Source organism: Mobula hypostoma, chromosome 9 (assembly GCF_963921235.1).
Source record: "Mobula hypostoma chromosome 9, sMobHyp1.1, whole genome shotgun sequence".
Classification (NCBI taxonomy): domain Eukaryota; kingdom Metazoa; phylum Chordata; class Chondrichthyes; order Myliobatiformes; family Myliobatidae; genus Mobula; species Mobula hypostoma.
In genome coordinates this window covers 44,019,768-44,044,765 of record NC_086105.1, presented here as the reverse complement: position 1 = coordinate 44,044,765, position 24,998 = coordinate 44,019,768, and the positions used below count along the sequence as shown (strand labels likewise).

At 39.4% G+C, this 24,998-nt stretch overlaps 1 protein-coding gene across 14 annotated transcripts in view; it reads left to right on the top strand.

Moving 5' to 3' along the window:
• Positions 1 to 24,998, top strand: part of LOC134351683 (ataxin-7-like protein 1) — a 258,916-nt gene that overhangs the window by 130,538 nt on the left and 103,380 nt on the right. For 8 of the 14 annotated variants that reach the window (XM_063058175.1, XM_063058177.1, XM_063058178.1 and 5 more), the window contains 2 exons: positions 11,544 to 11,585; positions 24,403 to 24,625. In XM_063058175.1, coding sequence (XP_062914245.1) covers positions 11,544 to 11,585; positions 24,403 to 24,625 — 265 coding nt within the window. Of the gene's footprint in view, positions 1 to 11,543; positions 11,586 to 24,402; positions 24,626 to 24,998 lie in introns of those variants that run through there. The other 6 variants (XM_063058184.1, XM_063058186.1, XM_063058183.1 and 3 more) reach the window with 2 other exon arrangements.

The window sequence follows — 24,998 nt, the reverse complement described above, 5'->3', positions numbered from 1 at the left end:
TTCTGTTAAGCCACTTGATATATCAAAACAATGTTCTCACTGATATTGTGAAACCAGTTTGTCTGAGGATTGAGTTTTAGTTGTTTGCTTCAGCAGGTAACCTGCGGAGAGAGTTCAGCACAGTGAGGCTTGGATGAGATGATAAATCAGAGCCTTTAACTATCTGTTCCAGTTATTCAGATATCAATGAAATGTCCCAAGTTATTCAAAGAAGAGCAGAGAGTTCAGTGTGTGCTTCAGTTAACATACTTCCCTTGATCAAAGCCAGCAAGAGCCGATTAACTAATCATTTATCTCATAGCAACATTCCACAAACAGCAATGATCTAAATGATTGTTTTTGTTGATAAATACAGAGTCGCTTCTCTGGAAAAAAAACTTGATTTACACAGGTCAGTTTGTTGAGTCTGCAAGGCTTGACATTGTGTTTATTCCGCACCAGTAAAGTTAAAGATTATGATAATGGTGATACTTGAACAAATTAAAATATTTTGACTTGTCTGATGTGTTGCTGTCTTAATTTTGCTCTTGCTAATTTTTTTTCTTTGTCTTACCTTTTGAAGGTGTGGATATCTCTTGGGGTCTAGTTCTTTGTGGACCATCTGCCTTTTGCAGATTTCCCCAATTTATCGTTCTTTGTTCCTGAATTTAGCACATGCATGTTGGCAGGCTAGAATGGCATAGAAGTGTGACAGAAGCATCTAAACTTGACCCTATTCATAAATTCACCCTGTACTTTGTTCGTACGTCAGCCAAGGTATTTACCCCAAAGGGTAAAACAGTGGTCATTGCTTTAAAGTACAGAATGCAATAAATGGAAATGAGCAAATAGCTGCAGATGCTGGAAATCTGAAATAAAATGAGAAAATCAGAATTGTTTAAGGAGTCTCTGACCTGAATAATTAACTTTGTTTCTCTTTCCACATGGTGCTGAGTGTTTCTAGGATTTTGTGCTTTTATTTCAGATTTCCTGTTTTAACCATTGTAGAGAAATAAACATTTTAATATCTTGGCCTACACACGAACAACGTGCTGGGAAAATTACTGGATGAGTTAAGCTTGTATTTCATTGTGATGCTCCTTGCTACAATAGCCTGCAAACATCCATTTCTTAAGTTGTTGCACTGACACGTTCTGTTTTTATTGGCAGGTAATGCACATTGCGTCACCACCAATTTTAGTTGGTTACCAGACAATTGAAACCTACCAGAAAGTTTGATATATGCTAGCTGTTCGTTTGCTCAGACATTTGGTTTCAAATCTGCTATTGCTCTTATGTGCACAGGATGTTAGATTCTTTTTTTAATCTCTGAAATGTAACTGAGTGCTTTGAGGGTGTTTGAACATTGTAGACCTCTTGGAGGAGTCCAAAGCTTTACTGATCCACATTCCAATCTGTCAGCCAAGTCACTGAAGAATAAAGGCTTGGGGTTCTACTTTACAATGCTTTAAATAAATCCTAGTTTTTGTTTTAGCTGTTTGGAATTTTTTGCCTGTGTTTCAGCAGATTCTTCTGACTTCTGCCTGTTATTATTTGTCCGATGATTAAGTAGTTACAGCTGAAGAAGTAAATTCCTTATTTTTTATGTGGCACTGTTACTGATCTTTCAGGTATTATATTCTGTGGTCTTGTATTTTTCTTAGACAGTTGCTTTGGACTGAGGGTGACAAAACTTCAGTGTAACCCTGTGGGTTCTGAGGTAACTAATGAGGGCAGTGTGGGAACAGAAGGCTCTTCCATGGATGGAGCAGGTAATGGCTAATGGGGGGTGGGGGGGGCAAAGGTAGCAAGATCGTTAATCTTTGGCAAGAGGTTTCAAGAGAAATGGAAACCAGGCTCTGCTGTGTGGCTGTCAATGGCTATTTATGAAGGTGGGCGCATGTGTTGCCTCTTTCCAGTCGGTGCCATTCAATTGTATGTGTGCACATATGTAAGCATGCACAGTTTCAGGTCTAGGAGCCTTTCACTCAGCCAGGCTACATGCAGGACCTCTTCCTGGCACTTTACTCCATTCACACACTTAACACAAATACCAACCCCTAGTTCCAGCTGCGTACTTAGCCCAGATTCCCAACTACTGCTTCCCTTCATTTTCTCAGTAAGAATACATTGTTTTAGCCTTTGTGAACCAGCAATAGAAATACTCATTGTTTTGTGTTCCTTTTTGAGCTGAGTCATGTAGAGGACAATTGTACCTGATTGACTTAACAGATAACGAATACCACAACATGTTAATTGGAACTGGTATTGCTGGCCTGTTGGACCGTATCCCATGTGAAGCACTATGTTTACTTGAAGAAGAAGACCTTTTATTTTATACTTCAAAATTAAATCAAATGCTACCTGGATTAAATCACTCTGCTGTTATGAGCATTGGTTCAAATTTTACAACTACTCCACAAAGTTAAAAGACGACAACCTAAAAATAAAGACTCGCTCAAATCAGAAAATAAAAGTTCAGAATCTCTGTTACAACAGAAGTAAATCTGGGATTGACCCAGATGTTCACTTATATTATTATTATTTTTCATTATGACATAAAGGGAATCCATTCAACCCATTGAGTCTGTGCTGGCTCTCAGAGCAATCTCATTATCCTACTTAATTTCATGTAAACTATTCACTCATTATACAGACAGTTAATAGTAGAGATTTATCAGCATATCTCTGAGCGAGGAAATCTGGGCAGCTGGAGAAACCCACACAATCACAGAGATAACTTGTAAACCCCACACCATCTCTACTGCACCACCCTGTGATTTGTCCAGATTTATTGAAAAATTCAGACAGCTAAATCCACCAGTTCACACAGGTCAGGTCAGTCTTCTAGAGGTTTTCCAGTGAGAATGGTAGCGGGATCCAAGACTACATTAATTTTGGTGGGGATCGCAGGATTGTAGATAACGGTACAAATGCAAAGGTTATTTTTTTTTTGAGTGCCTGGTTCTCCCATCTTCATTGTTTTTATACATTTTCCACAGAAATATATCTTAAGATGTTTCCCATCTTCGTGAACCATGGTGATTCAATGGATCATCCCTCTCAATTTTCAACTCTCCAACAAAATTCCACCACCAGACACATTCTCTTCATAACTCCTTGGTTGTTCCTTTATCTCCACTAATTAATCCTTTTCTCATGGCTCTTTTGCAAGCAGCTGCAGAAGATGCAGTTTATATTTCTTCCCTCCTCATGTTCCACAGACCCTAAAGGTTCTGCCAACAAAGCAATGATTCTCCTAACCATGAGAAACCAAATACAGATGAGGTGACAGCTTTCTGGAGCATTTATGTCAAGGTAGCAGGGCGATATTGAGCTTCCTGCTGCATTTCCACTTTCCATTCCACTCCCACTCTCACTGTTGACCTATTTGTATCCCACTGCACTATAGTATTGAGGCCTAAAATTACTCAAGGGAACAGAACTTCATCCTTCTGCATCTTGCAGCTGTCCAGATAGGATGTTGAGTTCTATAAATTCAAGTAATTCACATTCTTGCTTGGTTTTGTTCTTTGCATGATTTGTTTTTATTCTGCATATTGGGTGTTTGACAGTCTTTTTTAATGGGTTCTATTGGGTTTCTTTGTTTTGTGGCTGCCTATAAAGAAACAAATCTCAAGGTTGTATCTAGTGTACATACTTTGATAATAACGTACTTTGACGTTCTCTTTCTGTATCAGAACTGACCAGCTCATCTGTAATGTTAGTTCACTTTTTCTCTCTCCCTTTGATCTGCTAGGCTGGACCTACAGCCCTCTGTGTTGTAACATTGATGCTCCTATGTTTGTGTCCTCAGTCTTGAGCAGTCATCATTTCATGGCTTTGGTGTTCTTTTGTTCACCACACCTCGCGCTGTCTTCTATCATGGCCACCATCTGTCATTGACTCTATTACCTAATTTAAAGCTTATATCCATTGCAATGCTGGCCTCACTTTATTGGAGATACTCCCTTTGTCATTCCCATCCCTGTACAGTGTCTATAAAAAGTATTCACCCCCCCCCCGGAAGTTTTCAAATTTTATTGTTTTACAGCATTGAATCACAGTGGACTTAATTTGGAGTTTTTGACTCTGATCAACAAAAAAAAAGACTCTTTCATGTCAAAGTGAAAGCAGATCTCTACAAAGTGATCTAAGTTAATTACAAATATAAAACACCAAATAATTGATTTGCATAAGTATTCACCCCCTTCAATATGACACACCAAACCATCTCTGGTGCAGCCAATTGGTTTTAGAAGTCACATAATCAATTAAATAGAGATCTGTTTTTGGAAATTGAGTGCAGTCAAGGTGTTTCAATTGATCGTAGTAAAAATACACCTGTATCTGGAAGATCCAGCTACTGGTGAGTTAGTGTACTGGCAAACCCTACACCATGAAGACAAAAGAACACTCCAAGCAACTCTGCGAAAAGGTTATTGAAAAACATGAGATGGATGAAAGAAAATTTCCAAGTCATTGAATATTCCTTGGAGTACAATCATCAAGAAATGGAAAGATTATGGCACAGTTGTAAGTCTGCCTAGAGCAGGCTGTCCTCAAAAACTGAGTGACCGTGCAAGAAGGGGACTAGTGAGGGAGGACAACAAGAGACCTATGACAACCCTGGAGGAGTTACAAGCTTCAGTGGCTGAGATGGGAGAGACTGTGCATACAACTGTTGCCTGCGTGCTTCAATTGCAACTTTATGGGAGAGTGGCAAAGAGAAAGCTACTGTTGGGGGAAAGAAAACTCAAATGAAATCTCAGTTAGAGTTTGCCAGAAGGCATGTGGGAGACTGAAGTCAGTTGAAAGAAGTTTCCATTGTCTTATGAAACCAAAATTGAGCTTTTTGGCCATTATACTAAATGCTGTTTGGCATAAAACACTGCACATGATCAAAGCAGACTATCACTGCTGTGAAGCATGGTGGTGGCTGCATCATGCTGTGGGGATGCTTCACTGCAGCAGGCCTTGGAAGGCTTGTGAAGTTAGAGGGTAAAATGAATGCAGGGAAATCCTAGAGAAAAACCTGATGCAGTTTGCAAGAGAATTGCGACTTAGGGGATGATTTGTTTTCCAGCAAGACAATGACCCCAAGCATAAAGCCAAAGCTATGCAGAAATGGCTTAAAAATAACAAAGTTAATGTCCTGGAGTGGCCAAATTGAGAATTTGTGGCTGGACTTGAAAAGGGCTGTTCACTCATGATCCCATGAAATCTGTAAAGGAGAATGGGAAAAAATTGCAGTGTCCAGATGTGCAAAGCCAATAGAGACCTACCCACACAGACTCAAGGCTGTAATTGCTGCCAAAGGTGCATCTACTAAATACTGAGTTGAAGGGGGTGAGTAATTATGCGATCAGTTATTTTGTATTTACTAACTGCAATAAATTTAGACCAATTTATAGAAACTTAAGACTATAAGACCATAAAACAAAGGAGCAGAAGTTGGCCATTCGGCCCATCGAGTCTGCTCCGCCGTTTTATCATGAGTTGATCCATTCTCCCATTTAGTTCCACTCCCCCGCCTTCTCATCATGACCTTTGATGCCCTGGCTACTCAGATACCTATCAATCTCTGCCTTAAATAGAACCAATGACTTGGCCTCCACTGCTGCCCTTAGCAACAAATTCCATAGATTCACTACCTTCTGGCTAAAAAAATTTCTTTGCATCTCTGTTCTGAATGGGCGCCCTTCAGTCCTTAAGTCATGCCCTCTTGTACTAGACTCCCCCATCATGGGAAACAACTTTGCCACATCCACTCTGTCCATGCCTTTCAATATTCAAAATGTTTCTATGAGGTCCCTCCTCATTCTTCTAAACTCCTAGGAATACAGTCCAAGAGCGGACAAACGTTCCTCATATGTTAACCCTCTCATTCCCGGAATCATTCTAGTGAATCTTCTCTGAACCCTGTCCAACGTCAGCTCATGCTTTCTTAAGTAAGGAGCCCAAAACTGCCCACAGTACTCCAAGTGAGGTCTTGCCAGTGCCTTATAGAGCCTCAACATCACATCCTTGCTTCTACACTGCATTCCTCTAGAAATGAATGCCAACATTGCATTTGCCTTCTTCACCACCGACTCAGCCTTATGTGGATGTTCAGGCTGTGCCACAATGGGGGCAGGTAACTTGTTGGGTATGTGTTGGGTAGTATGGGAAGTGCTGCACTCCTTCCGTTGTTGTTATTGGGTTTTCATGGGCTGGAGGTTCTCTTCGCCTTTTTGGAAGTTCCTTCTCTCATGAGATTGGTTACAGGATGGAGATTTCCAGAAGTTATTAAGGATGCTACATGTTTTACCGAGGTTTTGAGACCATCTTGAAGCATTTTCTCTGTTTTTCTAAATGTGTCTTGCCATGATAGAGCTCAATGTAGAATAACTGCTTTGGGAATGTGGTATTAGGCATGCAGGTGATGTGGCCTGTCCATTGGCGGCGGAGCTTTCAACCCAAGGATGGCAGTCTGGTAGGTGATGGTAACATTGGTCCTGCTGTCACTTTGGAGGATAATGCCACAAGGGTGTTGGCAATGGCTTCCCAGTGCTTGACACAGGTAGTCCATATCCCAGAAGCAGGGATCATTTCTGCCTAGTTGACTATGATCCCTTTTAACTGGTTGTTGTTCTTCATTTTCAAGCACTTTTCCTTCAGTGTCAAAGCTGTGTTGATACATTGGAAGCAGTGTGAACTCCAATGTACTTTCATCTGGCTGTCTCATGCTTGCTGTTAAGGGCAGCCATGCCAATGTTGAAAGATCTTGGTACCTGAACTGTGAAACCAGAGTGACTTTCAGTTTTGTTGCTGCTCTAGTTGAGTTTAGGGGGTGGGTATTATTAGCTTAATTAGATTGGCACAACATCTTGGACCAAAGGGCCTGTTGCAATGCCGTGCTGTACTGTCCTGTTTTCTAAGCTAAGATGAGTACAATGGAGGTAATGTGTTTATAATTTTGAAAGGCCTTTGAAAATGTGTTAGTTGTCTCATGGCTCCAATCAGCATGTGGATAAAGTGATAGAGGGAATATAAGGTATATCAAAAACTGAAATGTACAGATGCTACAAACCTGAAAAATAAACCAGGTTCAAAGTACTCAGCAGATCGGGTGTCAGCCTTGAAGAGAGATGGGTATTTAACAAACTACAACTAAGAGAGTCAAGGTTAATTACTTTCTAATCAGGCTGGTCAAAGATGGGAAATGTTGTTCCACAAGGATCAATGCAGTGAGCACTGTTCACCATTTAAATCGGTGATTTGGATTCAGAAAGCCAACACATTTCACATAGTAACGAATGAGGTGTGTGATTTATAAGGAGGAGGAACGACAAATATTCATGTCAATGGCAAATGAACTTCAATTATAACAACTGTATGGTGCTTTATTGTGATGGGAAATTGAAAGGGCCAGATTAACTTTGGGGAATAAATATATGTTTAGAGTACAAATGCACAAAAATCACACAGATTTAAAACTTCAGTAAATTGAACCAAAGCGCTTATCCTTTGCAAAAGGGATGGAACTGAAAATTAGAAAATTTATTATAAACCTTTACAACCTTGAATAATTTACATCTTGGCTACTGTGACATTCACGCTACAACAAGGCTTCTCAGGTTGTATAGAAAGTGCAACTATTTTCCTTTGCAATTCTTTTTTCTTTCTCAAAACAAGGAACTCTTTAAAGTCTCTTTAAAAGCATAGCATTTGAAACTGGTCCTATGTCTCTGTACATGCCGCATGAAGACCATTTATCAGGAGTTGGAGTGTCCCTGACATCAAGGTTGCCTTGACGTAGCATGTTCTTTTGAGTAGTGGAGAGTATTTACAAGCGTTATGGAGTCAGAACATTGGTATTTAAGTGAAGATGGGTGCAGAAACTCAAACAGGACTGGAAAATTGTACTGAATGCTAATATGTTCTTGTTTTCTCTTATATTATTCTCACAACATAGAAGGTGGCCATTTGGCCCATCAAGTCTCTGCCAGTTCCCAGATCAATCCCTTTCCCCCCACTTATTTTCCCTGTAACCTTTTCTCTTTCACCTATCAATCAACTCTACCCTAATTCAGCAACTGCCCACCCACACTCAGGTGGAAAGGGAAAGGATAACAGAAGTAATGATTGTTTCTGCAGTTGTTTGTTGTTTATTTTTTCCTGCCTGCCTTCTGCATTTTGCTTTATTTATTAGCAATGGGTATGTAATCAAGACTGCATAAAAACTGACCTATCTCTAATTGCCCTGGGACATGATGGAAGCCTTATTGAACCTGCAGTATTTGTGTAGATAGTGCTTAAATGATGAGAATAAATGAGGCTTACTGGGTTTTAATCCAGAAACAATAAAGGATGATTGAGATTGTGTTTAATTTGGAGCTGATTGTATTCTCCAGATATTGTCATTTTCCCCTGGTTGAGATCTCTGAGCTGAGCTGACATGTGATATAGAATAAGTTCTGTTGATCTATTGCAGCTCTTTCATATTCATCTGGCAAGCTCTGTCTATTTTATAATTTTCTACGAGTAGCTATTCTTAAGTAGGGAAATTTTAACACCTTGTGCAAATTAAACTTTTAAAATACATTACACTGGTATTTGTATATTCAAACACTCTCCCCCCAATTTTGTTACCCACCAGATGAAGCCAATTATAAACAGATCACAAAGCGTGGTGTCACGGATGTTTGACACTGACATTCTCAACTGGAAAGTTGATGCTTGAATGAAGCAATCTTTCCACAGAGCAGAACTCTGTGTGTGACTGTGGCCAGTAGTCATGTCACTATGTCAGTTTGCTCCTTTTAAAAACCACTGCTATGTTTAGAAATTCTTCCATTTCTTAAAGTAACTCAATTTAAATATTCCAGATATGACTTACACATCCACCAGCCACTTAACACCATACTGCAAATGCTGTGTCTGAAATTGGCTGTCTAAGGACATGAGTTGAGATGGTGGATATTGTTGTTTCTGTTTGCTACATCATCACTGATCCAACATATTTAAAATGCATCGCTGCTTGTGTTCAGTACATTCATCATTGGGCTTTAATGGGGTTTGTCTCTACCTCAACAGCAAGCCACTTATTCCTCATTGTGGCAGCATAGGTCAGTATCTCATCAAGTTATTATGTTGTTAATCTTTTCTTGCTTTGGTTGTGCAGAGTGAGAGCTGCACTGCTTGTGGGCATCATACAGAGAGGCTCCTTGGACCCTGTAAACTATTAACCTGTTTAAACCTGAGTGAATACAGGGCACCATAGTTACCCTGGTCAGTGTTTATCTTTCATCTAAATATAAAATTAGAGTTCCTACTTTGTAAATGTTGGTGGGAGATTTACCGTATTTCCTATATCTCAACAGAATATCCTAACTTTTAAAACTGTGTACTAAAAAGCATACTGTGTTTAAAAATTGTGCATTTTGAAATGCTATGACATTGGTTACTTTTTGCAAGGTAGTCTTGAACTATGGCCGTGCAGTGAGTGTTTGTGAGTCACAGCCATTAATTTTCTAACCCACAGTCCTGCTCACTGGTCCAATGAGGTAATGCTTAGATTGCCAACACCCTCATTCCTGGTACCAAGGGCCTGGCACCTGTTTCAATGCCAAGTCTACTTCAACCCCTGAGGACCAGCACCTGGTTCACTATCAGCCCCAAGTAGACTGTAAAAAGTTGTGTGATAATGAATAGCATATCATTGATCCTTTCTCGTGCTTAAAATTTCCTGTGTAAACAGAACCTCTTGCGCCCTGCAAAAATACATAGTTGGTTATGAAATTTAGGGTGTTCTGCAGTGGTGAAATGCAACTTGTTAATGTGAGTCTGCATTTCACTTTGATGACGATGATAGATACTTTTTGATCCCAAAGGAAATTACAGTGTCACTGTAGCATTACAGGTGCACAGATATACAAATATTAGAAGAGAAGTAAGAAAGAATAAAAAAAAGTTTCTTCAAACAGTCTGACAGATGGGAGTCATTACTTCCCTGGCTGTAGGTTCTCGCATTATAGAGCCTAACGGCTGAGGGTAAGAATGACCTCATATAGCGCTCTTTGGAGCAGTGCAGTTGTCTTAGTCTGTTGCTAAAAGTGCTCTTCTGTTCAGCCAAGGTGGCATGCAGAGGGTAAGAAATGTCCAGTATTGCCCAAATTTTCCAGAGGGTCCTTTGTTCTACCACAGCCTCCAGTGTGTCCAGTTTGACTCCTATTACAGAACCAGCCTTTCTAATCAGTTTATTGAGCCTGTTGGCATCACCCGTTTTGATGCCATTGTCCCAGCACACCACTGGATAGAAGTTTGTACTGGCAACAACAGGCATGCGGTGGAGAGGCCTGTATACTCTGAAGGACCTCAGTCTCTTGAGGAAGTAGAGGCAACTCAGGCCCTTCTTGTACACAGCTTCTGTGTTGGTGCTTCACTCAAGTCTGTCATCCAGGTGCAGCCCCAGGTCCTCACCATCAATATTAACAAGGAGCAGTGCAGGCTTAATCTTCCTGAAATCCATCAACGTCTTATAGTGTTTTACTGATGTTGAGCTACAGGTGGTTCAGTTTGCACCATTTGACATTGATTACACATTGTAAAGCAGCAATTGTCATGCAAACCAGTTCTTAGGTCTGATGCATCACAGCCAGTCTTGGGCACTCCAGTGCTATAGTGAAGGAGGTGCTGCCTTTCAGATGAAGTGCTAAACCGAGGAGTTGTCTGCCCTCTTGAAAGAATGTGAAAAATCCTGCAGCATAATTTGAAGTGCATGGAATTGAGCACGGTGTTGAGCATAATAATTATCTCTCAGCTGTCACTCAGACCAGATGATCTAGTCGTTATCTCATCACTGTTTGGGTTGAGAAGACTTGCTGTATACAGTTTGACTCCTGAGTCATCCTCATTACCACAGTGACCACAGCTTCTCAGTTACAGTTTGATTATAAAATACTTTGTGATAGCCTGAGAAAGGCACTGAGTCGTTTTAATGTGGCCACCTCACGCAAATGGGCGGTGCACTAACTGGTTGCCCCTCGCAAGGACACTTCTGTATGCAGTTGGTTAGAAACCTAGGTTTACCTATATAGTCAATTTTTATATTTTCTGATTAAATCTTGTAAGTTAATTAAGTTTGTAAATTGTTTCTGTATGTGAGAGTCCTGCTCAAATCCAGATAGTGCCTTTGATCTGTCAGCTTTCTGGTCTGCTCCATTTGTTAAATTGTTGTTACAATTGTTGGTTTATTGTTTTTTCATTGCTCTTTCCTACTAATACAATGCTTCTACCACTTGGAGTCAGTAATGATTAAAAATCTCGCTCTGCAACAAGACAAGGACTTTGTTATTTCATGTCAGAAATAGTGTATGCCATCTGTAAATGGAATTCATTTGTTTTACGAAGCTTATTTTTTACTCTATAATAGAACTGCGGTAAACTAGCAAGTCATTCTTTGATTTATTTTTGTTGCTTTTTTGGCCTAAATGTGTGGGTCAAAAAAGTGTGTTTAAACCTTTGTTTTTTCTCACCCTCACATTTTTAATGGATTTTTTTTCTTCTCCCCCTCTTTTTAGGTCTCCCCATGCCACACACCATTCCCCGGCCAAAAGGGCAAGGTAGGTGATGTGCTCCCAGGCCTTTGCCACTGCTGCTCTTGAACCAGTTACTGAGTGGTGTGTGAGAGCAGCCTTGGGCTGACTCATTCAGTAACTTTCAGTTTCTCTTACTCCCTCCCTCTGGGGAATTCACCTGATTCCTGGCTACCTAGTTGCGGGAGGCTAGTTGCACATGCTTGCTAGTGTATGGATTGGGGACATGTACATACTAATCCACCACTGGTCTGTTAATTATTAACTTTTAATTGATGGGACACGCTTGTAGTGGGCGAATGAACTGTGCCATTTTTTTCCCTGACTGTTCTTTGCTCCTGCTAAGCTCCTCCTTTTTGATATGTAGTTTTATTTTTTTCCCTCAGAATACATGGCTTGGGTACTTTACCAAGAATCACCAATGGTTTTTGCAAGAAGTAGTGCAAGCACATTGAGACAAACAACTCCTTTTCATTCTGTATCATTGTGTTTTTCTTAATATTGAACTTGCTCTTACAATGCAGTCAAATTTCTCCTTCTACCCATTCTCCACCTCCTGTTCCCCAACCCCCACCCAAACATTTCCATTTTCATCCCCACTTTTCCTGAGGGTTGTGTCATGCTGGGCTGCTTTCTCATTGGCTGCAGTGCATCCATTGTTTCTTTTCTTGCTGGAACCTGGCTGGCAGATTATTTCACTTTAGGTGGCATAAAGGGCCAATCTTTGGTTCTTATCTAACATCCACAGTAAGAACACTAATTATAAATTGAGAACAAAAATTTCTGACTTACTCTCTGTCTAACCCAAAAGATGCTAATATAGAATGTTTAAAAAATAGGGGTTGCTTGCATATGATGTTTTTACAACTTAAATTTTCCCTAACATATTTTATGTTTAAAGTATAGTGAGTTATGAAGGTTAACAATATCAGTAACATCACTCTCCCACCAACATCAAATAAATTGTCTTAAATATGAGTTGAGGCATAAAATGTTGGCCAGTACCCTGAGGAGAGAAGGTTCTGATCATCTTAGAATAACGCCTTGGGATCTTCTGCAGCATTTGAAAGGCCAGCTGGCTCCCCTTTTTAATGTCTGACTTGGACGATAGAGTGCTGACATTCTTGTAGCATTCAACTGGTGACATTGGTGAAATTAGCACATCCCTCACTGATTGGGATTGAACCTGCTAATGTTTGGCTTGTGCTGCTAAATGCATTGACTTGTGAATGCTTCAGAGTCCCCTGGTGATCCGATTTCTTAAAAAGGGATTACTGTGCTGCTGCTAGGCTGCGGAAGTACAAGTTCCATCTGATCCTAACTTCTTTCAGGCTCAAGTGCTTAATTTGTGCCATTGATCCAAAAATAAAAATTCGAAGAACTTTTCCACAGGATATAAATGTTTCACTGTATTTTGTGACTGTAGTTGTGCCAAATGATAATTGTAGAAAATCTGTGCACCAAGGATTGGAATTCCCTGGAACGGCAAAACTGATACAAATCTTTGTTCTTCTGGAAATGTTAAATTCTGTTTAACAGTGTGTGAGCATCATATTTTCAATAGTATCACAGCTTTTACCTGTGCTTTACACCTTCCTGTATCTGCTTATACCAACAGAGATAAATAGCCAGCTCTGTATTAGAAACATTTTTAAAATTGCTTTCTTTGGCATCTATCACCATCCTAAAATCTGTCACAGCCGCTCTTTTAAGTTAGAACTAAATCTTATACTGGTTCTAATTTTAAAATGTCACAGCCTACTTTTATCGCCAAGCTCCCCACTTTACGGTTGTGTAGATTATTAAAGTATCTATTTTAGTTTGAAAATGTTTCTCTTTTTAGCTATTTATGATGGTTAATGGATTTACATGTTTCGCCAATTGAATAGGTGTCAACAAACAGCCTTGCAGAGTTCTATTTGCTAACGCTTTGTGATCAGCTGTATTATACAACATGAACACAACCAACAGGAATTCTGCAGATGCTGGAAATTCAAGCAACACACATCAAAGTTGCTGGTGAACGCAGCAGGCCAGGCAGCATCTCTAGGAAGAGGTACAGTCGACGTTTCAGGCCGAGACTAACTGGTTAGTCCTGACAAAGGGTCTCGGCCTGAAACGTCGACTGTACCTCTTCCTAGAGATGCTGCCTGGCCTGCTGCGTTCACCAGCAACTTTGATGTGTGTTGCTTATACAACATGAATATGCTTTGTGGTAGTTGGGACTGAGTAGTTGAGAAGCTAGGATCAGATGATTTTGTCGGCTGTTTTTATTCTCCTCATGATCACTTAGTTCTTGGCTTAACATTATAACTCTGTCTTTATTTCCAATCCATCAGAACTTTGGTACAGGTCTCAGTATTGAACGTGGGCACATTAGCATATGTGAGGAAAGCATTCGTATTTTTGGCTCATGGTGCATAATGTATTTCTTTCAGGAAAAACTGAATCCTTTGCTTAATGTTCAAAAGAAATGTTCTCTCTATTAGCAATTAAAATTATTTTCTTAGGATTCCTCAACTTAAAAGAAAGTAGATTAGATCGAGAGCAAACAGAAGGAAATAAATGCTTTGTGAAATCTGCCATTCAGATCAGTCTTTATTAAGTGCAGATCCTAGAAGTGTGCAGTATGATTTGCTTATTTTTACCCTGAATTAAAGTTGTCTGTCTTAATTTCTACAGTTAAAGTAAAGTGATACATTTCTGTAAGAATGCATTAGGGAAGTCTAAAGTAAAGTGATACATTTCTGTAAGAATGCATTAGAAAAGTCTTTGCATTTGTGCTAACAGAATGAGCAGAGTGCAAGTGTTTGTTCAGCTTCCTGTGTGTTTGCGGTGTTGTAATTGAAGCATGAGATTTTGCCCTGGTTGCTGCGTGTTGCTGCTTTTCTGTCTAATGCATAAACGTATCCTTGGTTGCTTCATAAATGGTCACAGCATTTTAACGATATTCTGATTATAGTGCTATCATCTTTGTGCTAGTAATATTGTAATCTCAGCAGCTGCCAGAAATTTCCCACTGTGTTAGTGATTTTTAGAACTGTTAAAGGAAGATTTCCTCTGGTCACTTTTATTGCTTGATTTATAAATACATTTGTTTAGCACGCCTTTGGAGTTCCACCGTTACAATTGTGCAATGTGAATCTCTTCTTCTGTATTCAGATACTCGGACTTGATTAGTTTTCCTTCCACAGCACCTGCTATAGCATACAGCTGTCTCTCAGGAAGCAGACTCACATATTTGGTATAAAATATGCAGATTTGCATATTTGGGGACTATGCATAATCATAGTTGGTTTTACATAAACCCAGGAGGTGCCACCTTTCAAAGAGCAAAAGCATTTATGAATATCTCTGGCATACAAAAAATGCTTAAGGAAAAGTTGAGAAAAAGTGTCTTCTAAATACTATTAAAATTTCTTAAAATGTGGAAGAATGTTAAAATAGTTTCAGAACTCTAGAAAGTATTAAATTTAAACTAATACAGTTCAATAGGAAACATGTATTCCTTCTTTGTCATTGCTAGCCCTCTCAGTTCAGCTGAATGAGTTCTCTGTTCCTGTGCCTTGTCGAAACTGACATAGGTTCAACAGGCAGATGTGAAGCACAAGTGCTGGGGAAACAGCTGGCATTCCTGCACCATCACTTTGAACCATGAAGAGTCTAACACCATGGGGCAATCAGGAACTCCTCACAATTTAGGACTTTTGTATTTATCCAGAGTTGCAAACTTTTGTGAAGGCTGAAACTAAATGTCAGTATTCCTGTGCAATGCTACCAGTATTTCTGTAGCATAGTCATACCATCACAACAAGATGCTGGACTTTGCAGCTATTTCATTGAATAGCTACTTAGTCACAAGTACAAAATTGTGTATTCAGTCCTATAATGCACGGTGCATGCCTCATTCATGCTCATGGTTCATTGTGCAGTCATAAAAAATTTACACCATGTAAGGAGGCCAGTTGGCTATTTTGTTTGTAAACAATGTAAAAGAGCTAATTTATCCATTGGCCTATAGCCATATACACTATGGCTCTTCCAAGTGCTTTATAAATTTGATGAGTGAATGATCAGTGAATAATCTTTTCATCTTCTGTAAATCAATTACTTTCAATCTATTCCTGCTGGTTTTCATCCCCTGTGCTTAGCAAAGTGGATCCCTCCTCCTTGCTCCATTTAAGCACTTCATAAATTTTTCAGCTCAATTAAGTCTTGTCAACGTCATCAGTTCCAAAGGAGAATACATTTCTCCAGTCTTTCTTGCAACATTGTAAATTTTCTTTGCACCTTCCACAGCCTACCCTATAACACAGTGATGAAAACAGTTGGTATGCAATATTCAAGCTGTGCCTAACCAGAGTTGTATACAGTTCTAACCAAGCCCCCTTGGCAGTAAAGGGAACATTTCTTATGCCTATTTAATCACTTTATTGGCCTATCTTGCCATCTTTAAGGATCTAAGAATGTACATTTGTTCCTCCACATCACTCAATATCCTGCTACTTTATATTTCATAATTATGTGCCTCCTCACATACATTATTTCATATTTCTCTGGATTAAATACTGATGCCCATTTTCTTACACAGCTGACCAAATTCTTCTGTAATTCAGATGTTTCTTCTTACTGCCAACATACAACTAAGTTTTGTATCTACGGCACATTTCCTTATCATTTTTACTCCTACATTTCAAATGTAACATAAATAATTCAAAAACAATAATAGTCTGAGCTATGTTTATTCAGATATATAGTCCCCTCCCTATTCTGAAGAATTTGAAAATGGGCAATGCAGTGGGGATGCTTGAAGGCACCAAAGAATATCAGCAGTGCTGTGTGTGGAAGCTCAGAAATGTACACAGGGAAGACAGAACACAAGTGTCCTCCTCAGTGTGTATTGTGTCATAGTACTGTATGTCTTAGTTTCCTTGAGCCATACAATATTTATTGCATACCATTTTAAATTATGTTCTTTAAAATGGTGTTCCCTTTTACTTCTGCTCCTTTTGAGCCATTTACTGATAAATTAAGCATGTACTTGAACAGTTCAGTATTTCAGAAGTGTAGTAGTATTTTACATTGAACGTTTTCATCTTGAGAATGTTTAAATTGTTACGTTTCCTTTATTAGTGGGGAGGCTTCAGGAAACCTCTTAGAATGCACTTTCTGGTTCAGCAGTGGCATTCTTGTCTTTGCATTAAATTGTAGGTTCAGCTTTCATTCCAGATGTTTGAGCATGTTTTCAATACAATCCCTGTTATGTAATTTCTGAATTCTGCAAAAGTTTTTATTATGCCACCTGACATTTTTTACATATTGTCTTTTTCTGTTTCATTTTAATCTTTAGTTATTTAAGCAACACTAGCTTTGGATGCCTCTTTCCCTTGCATTGTAATGTGCCTGTATGCTTCCAAATTATCATTGCTCATTTTGCAGTTAACCTGCCAATTTTTGTTTTCACTCCACTTGTAGTGCCTTGAAAAAATATTCAGCCCCACAACTGTTTTCACATTTTACTGTCTCATTTTCTAAATTAAAAATATATTGAAATAGGATTTTTTGACCCAATCGACAAAATAGTATGCATCATGTCAAATTAAAAGAAAAATTCCAAAATCTGTCACAATTTAGTAAAAATTAAAAACCAAAATTGTGAGGCTGAAAAAGTATTCTTTCCCTTTGTAATTACTACACTAACTCTCTTCAGATGCAATAAACAGTATTATCTTACCAACTCATCCAATTTTTTGATGTTGAAAATTGGAGGATCACCTGCTTTCATTGAATTCATAAGAATAAAATACCCCCTCTCTGAAAGGTCCAAGGTAGATTTTCAATAAACCAAACCAAAATGAAGAAAAGAGAGCATTCAAGACAAGCCAGAACTGAAGAAGAGTCTTGGCCCAAGTCATTGACTTTTTATTAATTTCCACGGATGCTGCCTGACCTGCTGAGTTCCTCCAGCATTTTGTGAGCGTTGCTTTGGATTTCCAACATCTGCAGACTTTCTTGTGTTTACATCATGAAAATGACGAGAGAGAAGCACAGGAAAGGTACATGTCCATCTCAAAGGCATTGAACGTACCTCTGAGCTCAGGGCTCAGTGCTTTGTGAAAAAGTGGAAATGATATGAAACAATAGTCACAATATCTAGGGCAGGCTGCCCCTCTAAACTCAGTCACTGGAGAAGAATGGCACTTGTAAGAGAGGCCACTGTGATACCAGCAGTCACTCTGATCTGCAGAAGCTCAAGGCTCTATAAGGCCTTGCACAGAAAGGGTATTTGTGGAAGAGTGGCAAGGAAGAAGCCTTGGGTAAAAAAACAGAGCATGTCCTTGCCCATCAAGACTTTGCAAAGCGTCGTTTAGAAGATACTTTAAAGATGTGGAAGAAGGTCTTTCGATTGGATGAGACTAAAGTGGAACTTTCTGGCCTCACCACTAAGTACATTTGGCATAAATCTAATACTGCGCATCAGCCAGGTAACATCATCCCTACTGTAAAGTATGGTGAAGTATCATGCTACAAGGATGCTTTTCGGCAGCAGAGCTGGCAATCTGGTCAGGATTAATGTTATGATGAATGCTGCTAAACACAGAGATCCTGGATTAAATCCTGCCAGAAAGCTTAGACTGGAGAGGAAGTTCGTCTTCCTGCAGGACAATGACCCAATGCATGCTGTCAGAGCAACCATAGAGTGGCTTCAAATGAAGAAAATTGATGTTCTTGAGTGTCTCAGTCAGAGTCCTGACCTTAGCCCAATCGAACATTTCTGGCAAGATATCAAGATTGATGTCCACCGTCTCTCCCCAACTAACCTGGCATGGCTTGAGCAATTTGGGCAAATCTTGTTCCAACATGTTGTGCAAAGCTAATAAGAGATTTATCCAAAAAGACTACCGGCTGCAATAGCTGCGAGAGGTGGTTCAACTTAGTACGGAACAAAGGGGGATGAACACTTTTGAAGTGCTTACATTTCAGTTTTTGAATTTTTTGTTTTTCATGCTTTACGGTGTTCGCTGTTTTTTGGGCTCTACTGTGGGAGGAGAAAAGAAACATGTGATTCACAAATAAAAACTCTCAGTTAAATTGTTCAAAATCCCTGGATGAATACTTTTACAAGGGACCGTATGTCAAATCTCTGGTCAATTAACTGAAATCAACCCACTTCAAGTGGAGTATTGTCATCTTTGAACGTTACCAATACTTTTCATTTCCAGACTAAGTCAAATGTGATTGTGATCACTTTTTCTAAAATGGTCTCCCACTGAAGGACAATGGGTTCTGGTTAATTGGGACACATCAGGACCAGTACATTTTGACCCAATTAAACAGCTGCCTCTGTGAGCCAAAGTTTCATGGAAGTAGTTAAAAAGGTATAAAACAAGACAAACTACCCTTTAGCTGAGTAACAAGTTATGCATTTCAAAGAAATACATAATTAGAACACTACCAATACTACAACAGTACTATGAAACATTAGTTCTTAATTGTTATTCATGGAGGAATTCATCCAGTATATGCTGGCATTCTTTTGATTGGACTGTAAATGAACAAAATCAGTGCAGACACCTGGTGCAGATAATGGACTGTCTTCATACAGTGCTTTCGACGATAACATCCTACAAATCTTCGTTTTCATTGTAACATTCAAGATGATTGTCGATACCTTCAAATTTGTCCGGAGGTGCCTAACTTGTTGAAGTTGTGAAATTGTCAATACTGATAGCTTGAAACTGCAGTGAGCAAAACATTTCTGAATTATCTTTCTGCTTATTTCTCACCAGCTATCAGTTTTTCTTCACAAATGTACACAACTGACGCTATTTAAGAGCTGTTCGCTCAAAGCATGATGTAGTGTCTAATGGCCACACAAGTGCATGTGACTGACAGTATTTAGATCACAAGCAAAAGAAAATCTGCAGATGCTGGAAATCTAAGCACACACAGAAAATGCTGGAGGAGTTTAGCAGGCCAGGCAGCATCTATGAAAAGGGGTACAGTCAACATTTCGGGCCGGGACCTGCTGAAGGGTTTCGGCCTGAAATGTTGACTGTACTCTTTTCCATCGATGTACCCTAGCGCGCGGACTCCCTCTAACATTTTCTCTGTGTGTTGACAGTATTTAGAAAGTGTTCAGCAACAGATTCCTGTCCCGATTAAGTGGCATAGTGTCCCAAATAAACAAAGGGAATCCTGGCTATTTTCTGGATTAGTTTTTGTTCTTTAAAAGTTGTTCCAAATAAGTGGCTGCTCCAATTAACCGATGGCCTAATTCAGGGGTCCCCAACCTTTCTCGCACTGTGGACCGATTTCATATTGACAATATTCTTGCGGACTGGCCGACCCAGCGGGGGGGGGGGGGGCAGGGTGGTAGGGTTGCCAACGAACAAGAGTAGCAGTCAAATACGTTGGGTTTACCCCAAGAAAGACTACAATGACCATGAAGCCTTGCGCAGGCACCAGTGCGCATGCGTGTACATTCCGTTTTTTTTCTACAAATCGGTTTTGGCAATTCGGTCTGGGGGGGTGGTGGGGAGTGTTAATCACGAACGCAATATAGGTGATGAGTGGCTAATACACTCAATTTTGTTTCTAAAAGGGTTTATCTAACGAATTTAATATTAAACACACTGCATATTTTCCTCGCATGAATATAGCAATAAGTCAGTTATCAGGGGAGCTTGAAGTAAGCGTTGAATGAACTTCCAGTAGAAGTGGTAGAGGTAGGTTCGATATTATTTAAAGAAAATTTGGATAGGTATATGGACAGGAAAAGAATGGAGGGTTATGGGCTGAGTGCAGGTCGGTGGGACTAGGTGAGAGTAGCGTTCGGCACGGACTACAAGGGCAGAGATCTCCTGTTTCCGTGCTGTAATTGTTATATGGTTATGTAAGTCAATAGCATCATAACATTTTAAGTAACGTTTGGATAGTAAACACACAGCACATATTTTCCCCCTATGAACATATAAAATCATCGCAATACACCAATATCGCTGAATCAGTGGGAGCCCTGGGCTTATTTTCCTGCAACAAGACGGTCCTATCGAGGGGTGATGGGAGACAGTGATACTCGAAGGGGGTTCCTTATGTCCAGTCTATTCCGCAATTTAGTTTTCGTTGCATTCATTGCAGAGATATGTTGGAAATGGAAGCAACGTTTTCAGTGCTTTCGTGGCTATCTCAAGATATTTATCCTTGACTTTGATCAAGAATGCCGGCAGAGATGTTATGTCAAACATACTTTTCAGCCTGCCGTCATTTGCAAGCTCAAGGAGTTGATCTCCTTCCCGCGCTGACATGGTTGACGCGTGCGTAATGACCTCGCATGCATTCAAGCTCAACCGTGGGCGTGGCAGGGAATGAGGAAAGGTGCAGCTGACTCCTATCGCCAAATCATATCGTTTCCTCGCAGCCTGGTAGCACATGCTTTGCGGCCCGGTGGTTGGAGACCGCTGGCCTAATTAACTGGACTCCACTGCATTTTCTCTTGCACACTTCATTCACCATATATCAACTGTATTTCTGTTGATGCCATGAGCACTTCTCATCCACCAGAAGTCAAAATGTCAAAAGTGCAAGCAGGAGCCAGCATTATTCTAGAAGCTTGCTAGCTGGTGGTTTATGTTTTTAAGCACAGTGATATCTGGGATCGACTCTCAGCTGCAATTATAATTATCACATTCTGGTCCTGTTAACAGTAGCTAGGCATTGTTGTATTCAAATGACAGCTCAGCCTAAACATAAGCTTCACCATAGCTGTGGAATAATAGGTTTTCAGTTGCATGGTAGAGTGTTTCTTTTGTACACAACAGCATTGGCTGAAAGCAGTGTTATGTAGACCATAAAGCATTTTAATTGAGGTATGTGTATTTAAATTTGCATTTTATGGTATCTTAATTCTGAAATATTTTCTATTTAAATGACAGTCTCAAGAACCTTTAATGGGTGGATGAGGAAATTCCATCATTGATTCTTTAACATCAAAAAAATAGTGACTTGTGTGATTGGCATCGCATCTATCACTCTAAATGTTCATTCCTTCCACCATTTGCATTATGTGCCATCTACAAAATGTTCTGCAGTTACAGGCCTTGAGTTACTCTTGACAGCACCTGCCAACCAGTGACTTTCATCAGCAACAAAGATAAGCAGGTGCTTTTGTACATCCCCGCCCACTGGTTCCCTTCCAAATCACTCACCACCCTGATTTGGAAGTAGATTGTCTTACCTTCATTGTCACTGGGTTCAAATCTAGACACCTCCGTCAAAACAGCATAGTGGGAATACCTTCACCAGAAGTATTGCAGTGGCTTAGAAAACGGCCTTCTCAAGAATAATTAGGGATGGGCAGTGATGCTGGCCTTGATAGTGATACCTGGGTTTTGAAAATCACATATTTAAAATAGCTATAAATTACAAAGCACTGAATGCGCTAAAATGTTTTGATGCACTTCACAGGGACATAATCATTTTCAATTTAATTTGAAGCAAAAGAATGGATGTATTTTAAGGAATGTTGTTAGAATTGGATGGAAGGTGCAGAAGCAGAAATTTGGAGAGAAAATTCCGTAAGTGTGACTGCATAGCAGAAGAAGGAAAAGGAACTGAGATTATGTACAATAGTAGGAGAAAATGAATGGACACTAATGGGGGAGAGAGCATAAATTTTTAGTGACATTATTCACATTTATAGCAGCCAAGAAATAGTTTTATAAGGCTAGGATTGTCGTTGAAGGGAAAGTGTTTTCCATATTCCTTGATGTATTTAACTTTCAAAAATTCATTGCTGTACTTTATAACTAAGTGTCGTCATTATCAGCTTTGGGATTGGCCTTTGCTGGAGGTGAGAAAAATACATGAATTTTTTGGATGATATAAGCGAAGATGAGAACAAAAACAGACCATTTTAAGGTTATTGGAAATAGCTGAAGGAGGCTTGAAAACAATTAGAGGAAGTTTAGGGTGTGCTGGGAAAAAGTTGGAGGAAGGGTTCAAGTTTAGGAATAGTTGGAAGGACCATTGGGGAAAAGTATTGAACTTTGGTTGCAGAAACATTAGAGGAGGAGCCTTGGGATATTTACAAAGGGAAGGATGGTGGTGGTAAAAGTTTTGGTAGTGATATTGTGGATTGGGCAGGAACATTTAAATGGCATTTACTCCTACAAGCATTGGAAAATTGATAATGGTTTTACAGATAGCTGTTGTACAGAAGGATTTGGCTCAATTAAAAGTGCCTCCCAGATGTACCAACTGTGGAAAAGGATTCTAAAATCATTAGGGAGGAAGTGCCAAGGGCTGGGATAATTCTGGATGATAATATTTGAAATTATTATTTGGAGGATTGACAGCTTCTAACATGGAGCATCAAATAGTTGTAGGAAATACTGCAGAAAAGTAAAAGCTGCACGCTTCCTTGCACACTCTGTTTTTTGGACATGTGTTCAGAAGGCACTTTACTAGCACCATGCTTCGCAGTCTGTTTAATTGTTCGAAGCAGTTGCGCAATAATTGTTACCTTTACGCAATAAGCAAACTCTTGAATTTTACCCAGTTGAGGTCCAGGAAACCATTGCTGTGCAAAATTTACTCTTCAAGCTATTTCTAGCTTTTTTTTAAATTTATGTTTGATTTTACTCTTTGTTTCTAAGAGAGTAAGAATGAAAAGCCCATTCCTGGTACATTAACAGGGCCTAGGCTGCAGGATGTTTCTTGGGGTAGTGGAGGTGGCAGAAGTGTGTGCTTTCAGAATGGGGGAGAGAAGCAAACTGCAAAGGCAGGTATACAATGCTCCCTGTAGGCATTAAGGCAGGAATCAGTATTTCAAACAGATTTTGAATTCAAAGTGAGAATTTCAGAAAGACTTGGATTCACGTCACAACTTGCATCATCTCAGAAGTTCCCAATACATTCCAGATTGAAAACCTGTTTCACTGAGTGTGGTCAAGTGGAAATGTTACTGCAATTTGTAACCAGCAAGTTCCCAAAAAAAAACGGAATTAAAACAAAGGGGATATCATCTGTTCTTAGCAAGACTGCTGAACATGTATGGTGGTTGCAGAAGATTTTCTGTGTATACATGAGAAAGCCCTCAGTTTGAAAGATGGTGCTGCTTTCCTTCAGTGTCATCCAAGTGTCAGTCACGATTTTGACCTCAGACATCTGGAGTCTCCATTTACAGACTTCCTTTTCAGAGGCAAAAGTGTTTGGCCATCAAACCAGCTGACATCTAATACGTAAATTAAGCGAACAAGAACCACTTGATCTCCCAACCTGCGAGTTTCACTTAGAAATGCTGACTTTTACAGATAGAACTCAGTGGAAGTTCATCATGCTTAACAAAGGTAGAAGTTCAGAACTACTGTTCGGCTAATTGCCATTAACAGGACGGGTATAATATTTCAAGCGACCTCTGCAGTTTAACGAGCTTCTTTTCACTTCAGCCTGAAATGTTAACTGTTTTTCTTACAGATGCATCCTGACTTGCTGAGTATTTCCTGCCTTTTCTGATTTTTATTTTGGAATACTAATGCAGCTTTTTTATTTTAATAATTCATGCATATAGCCTATAGTGAAGTGTCAATTGTGAATTATACTATCATACTATGTAATTGTAGACCCATAAGTCCAAACAACTAATTTAGTCATGGGTATGTCAAATGGCTCATCTGCGAGAACTACTCATTTCTTTCCCAATAGAAACTGGGTGTACAATTTTTGTACCTCAGTGCATTAGATATATTCTGTAATGCAAGTCAAGTTTCACAGGAGAATTAAATGGAAAAATATTTTTCCCCAGTTGTGTCTTTCACTCTAATCACTTGCTGTATATTTTCAGAAAGAAGACATGGTTCTTCATGTAAGGCGACCCTCTCACCAGCTTCATCAACCTCCAATTCCGCAACATCACCGATCCCAATGAAATCCAAAGCCTGCAGTAGCCATACCACCATCGGTAGCAACTCCAAGCCATTCAAGACACCAAAAGACAATCTACAAACCTCCAGTAATAAGCAGCAACAGGCAGTCTTTCCTTCCAAAGTAACAAAAGATAAATCATGGTGGGTATCTTTAGTTTGATATTTTTCAGGATTTTTTTATTATTACTTTAAAAATGGAGATCATTAAAACTATTTCTCAATTTTGTTCACCTAAGTACCATTTCAGTACCATTTCATAGAGGTTTTAATAAGTCTGAAATCATCGTCACTAATTTGAGTTGTATGCTCTATAAGCAAATGCGGTTTTAATCAGTATTAACTCTGAGTAGCTTGATTAATTAAAATAAATGTTTTATGAATAGGCTGTCCTTAAGCTGAATATATAGTGTTTCGGTTGACTATATTTACATGAGTTCATAAAGATGCTTTTTATTGTAAAAGAAAATTTAATCTATTTTTCCATAAATTCCTTTGTTTCAATTATATTTCTTGT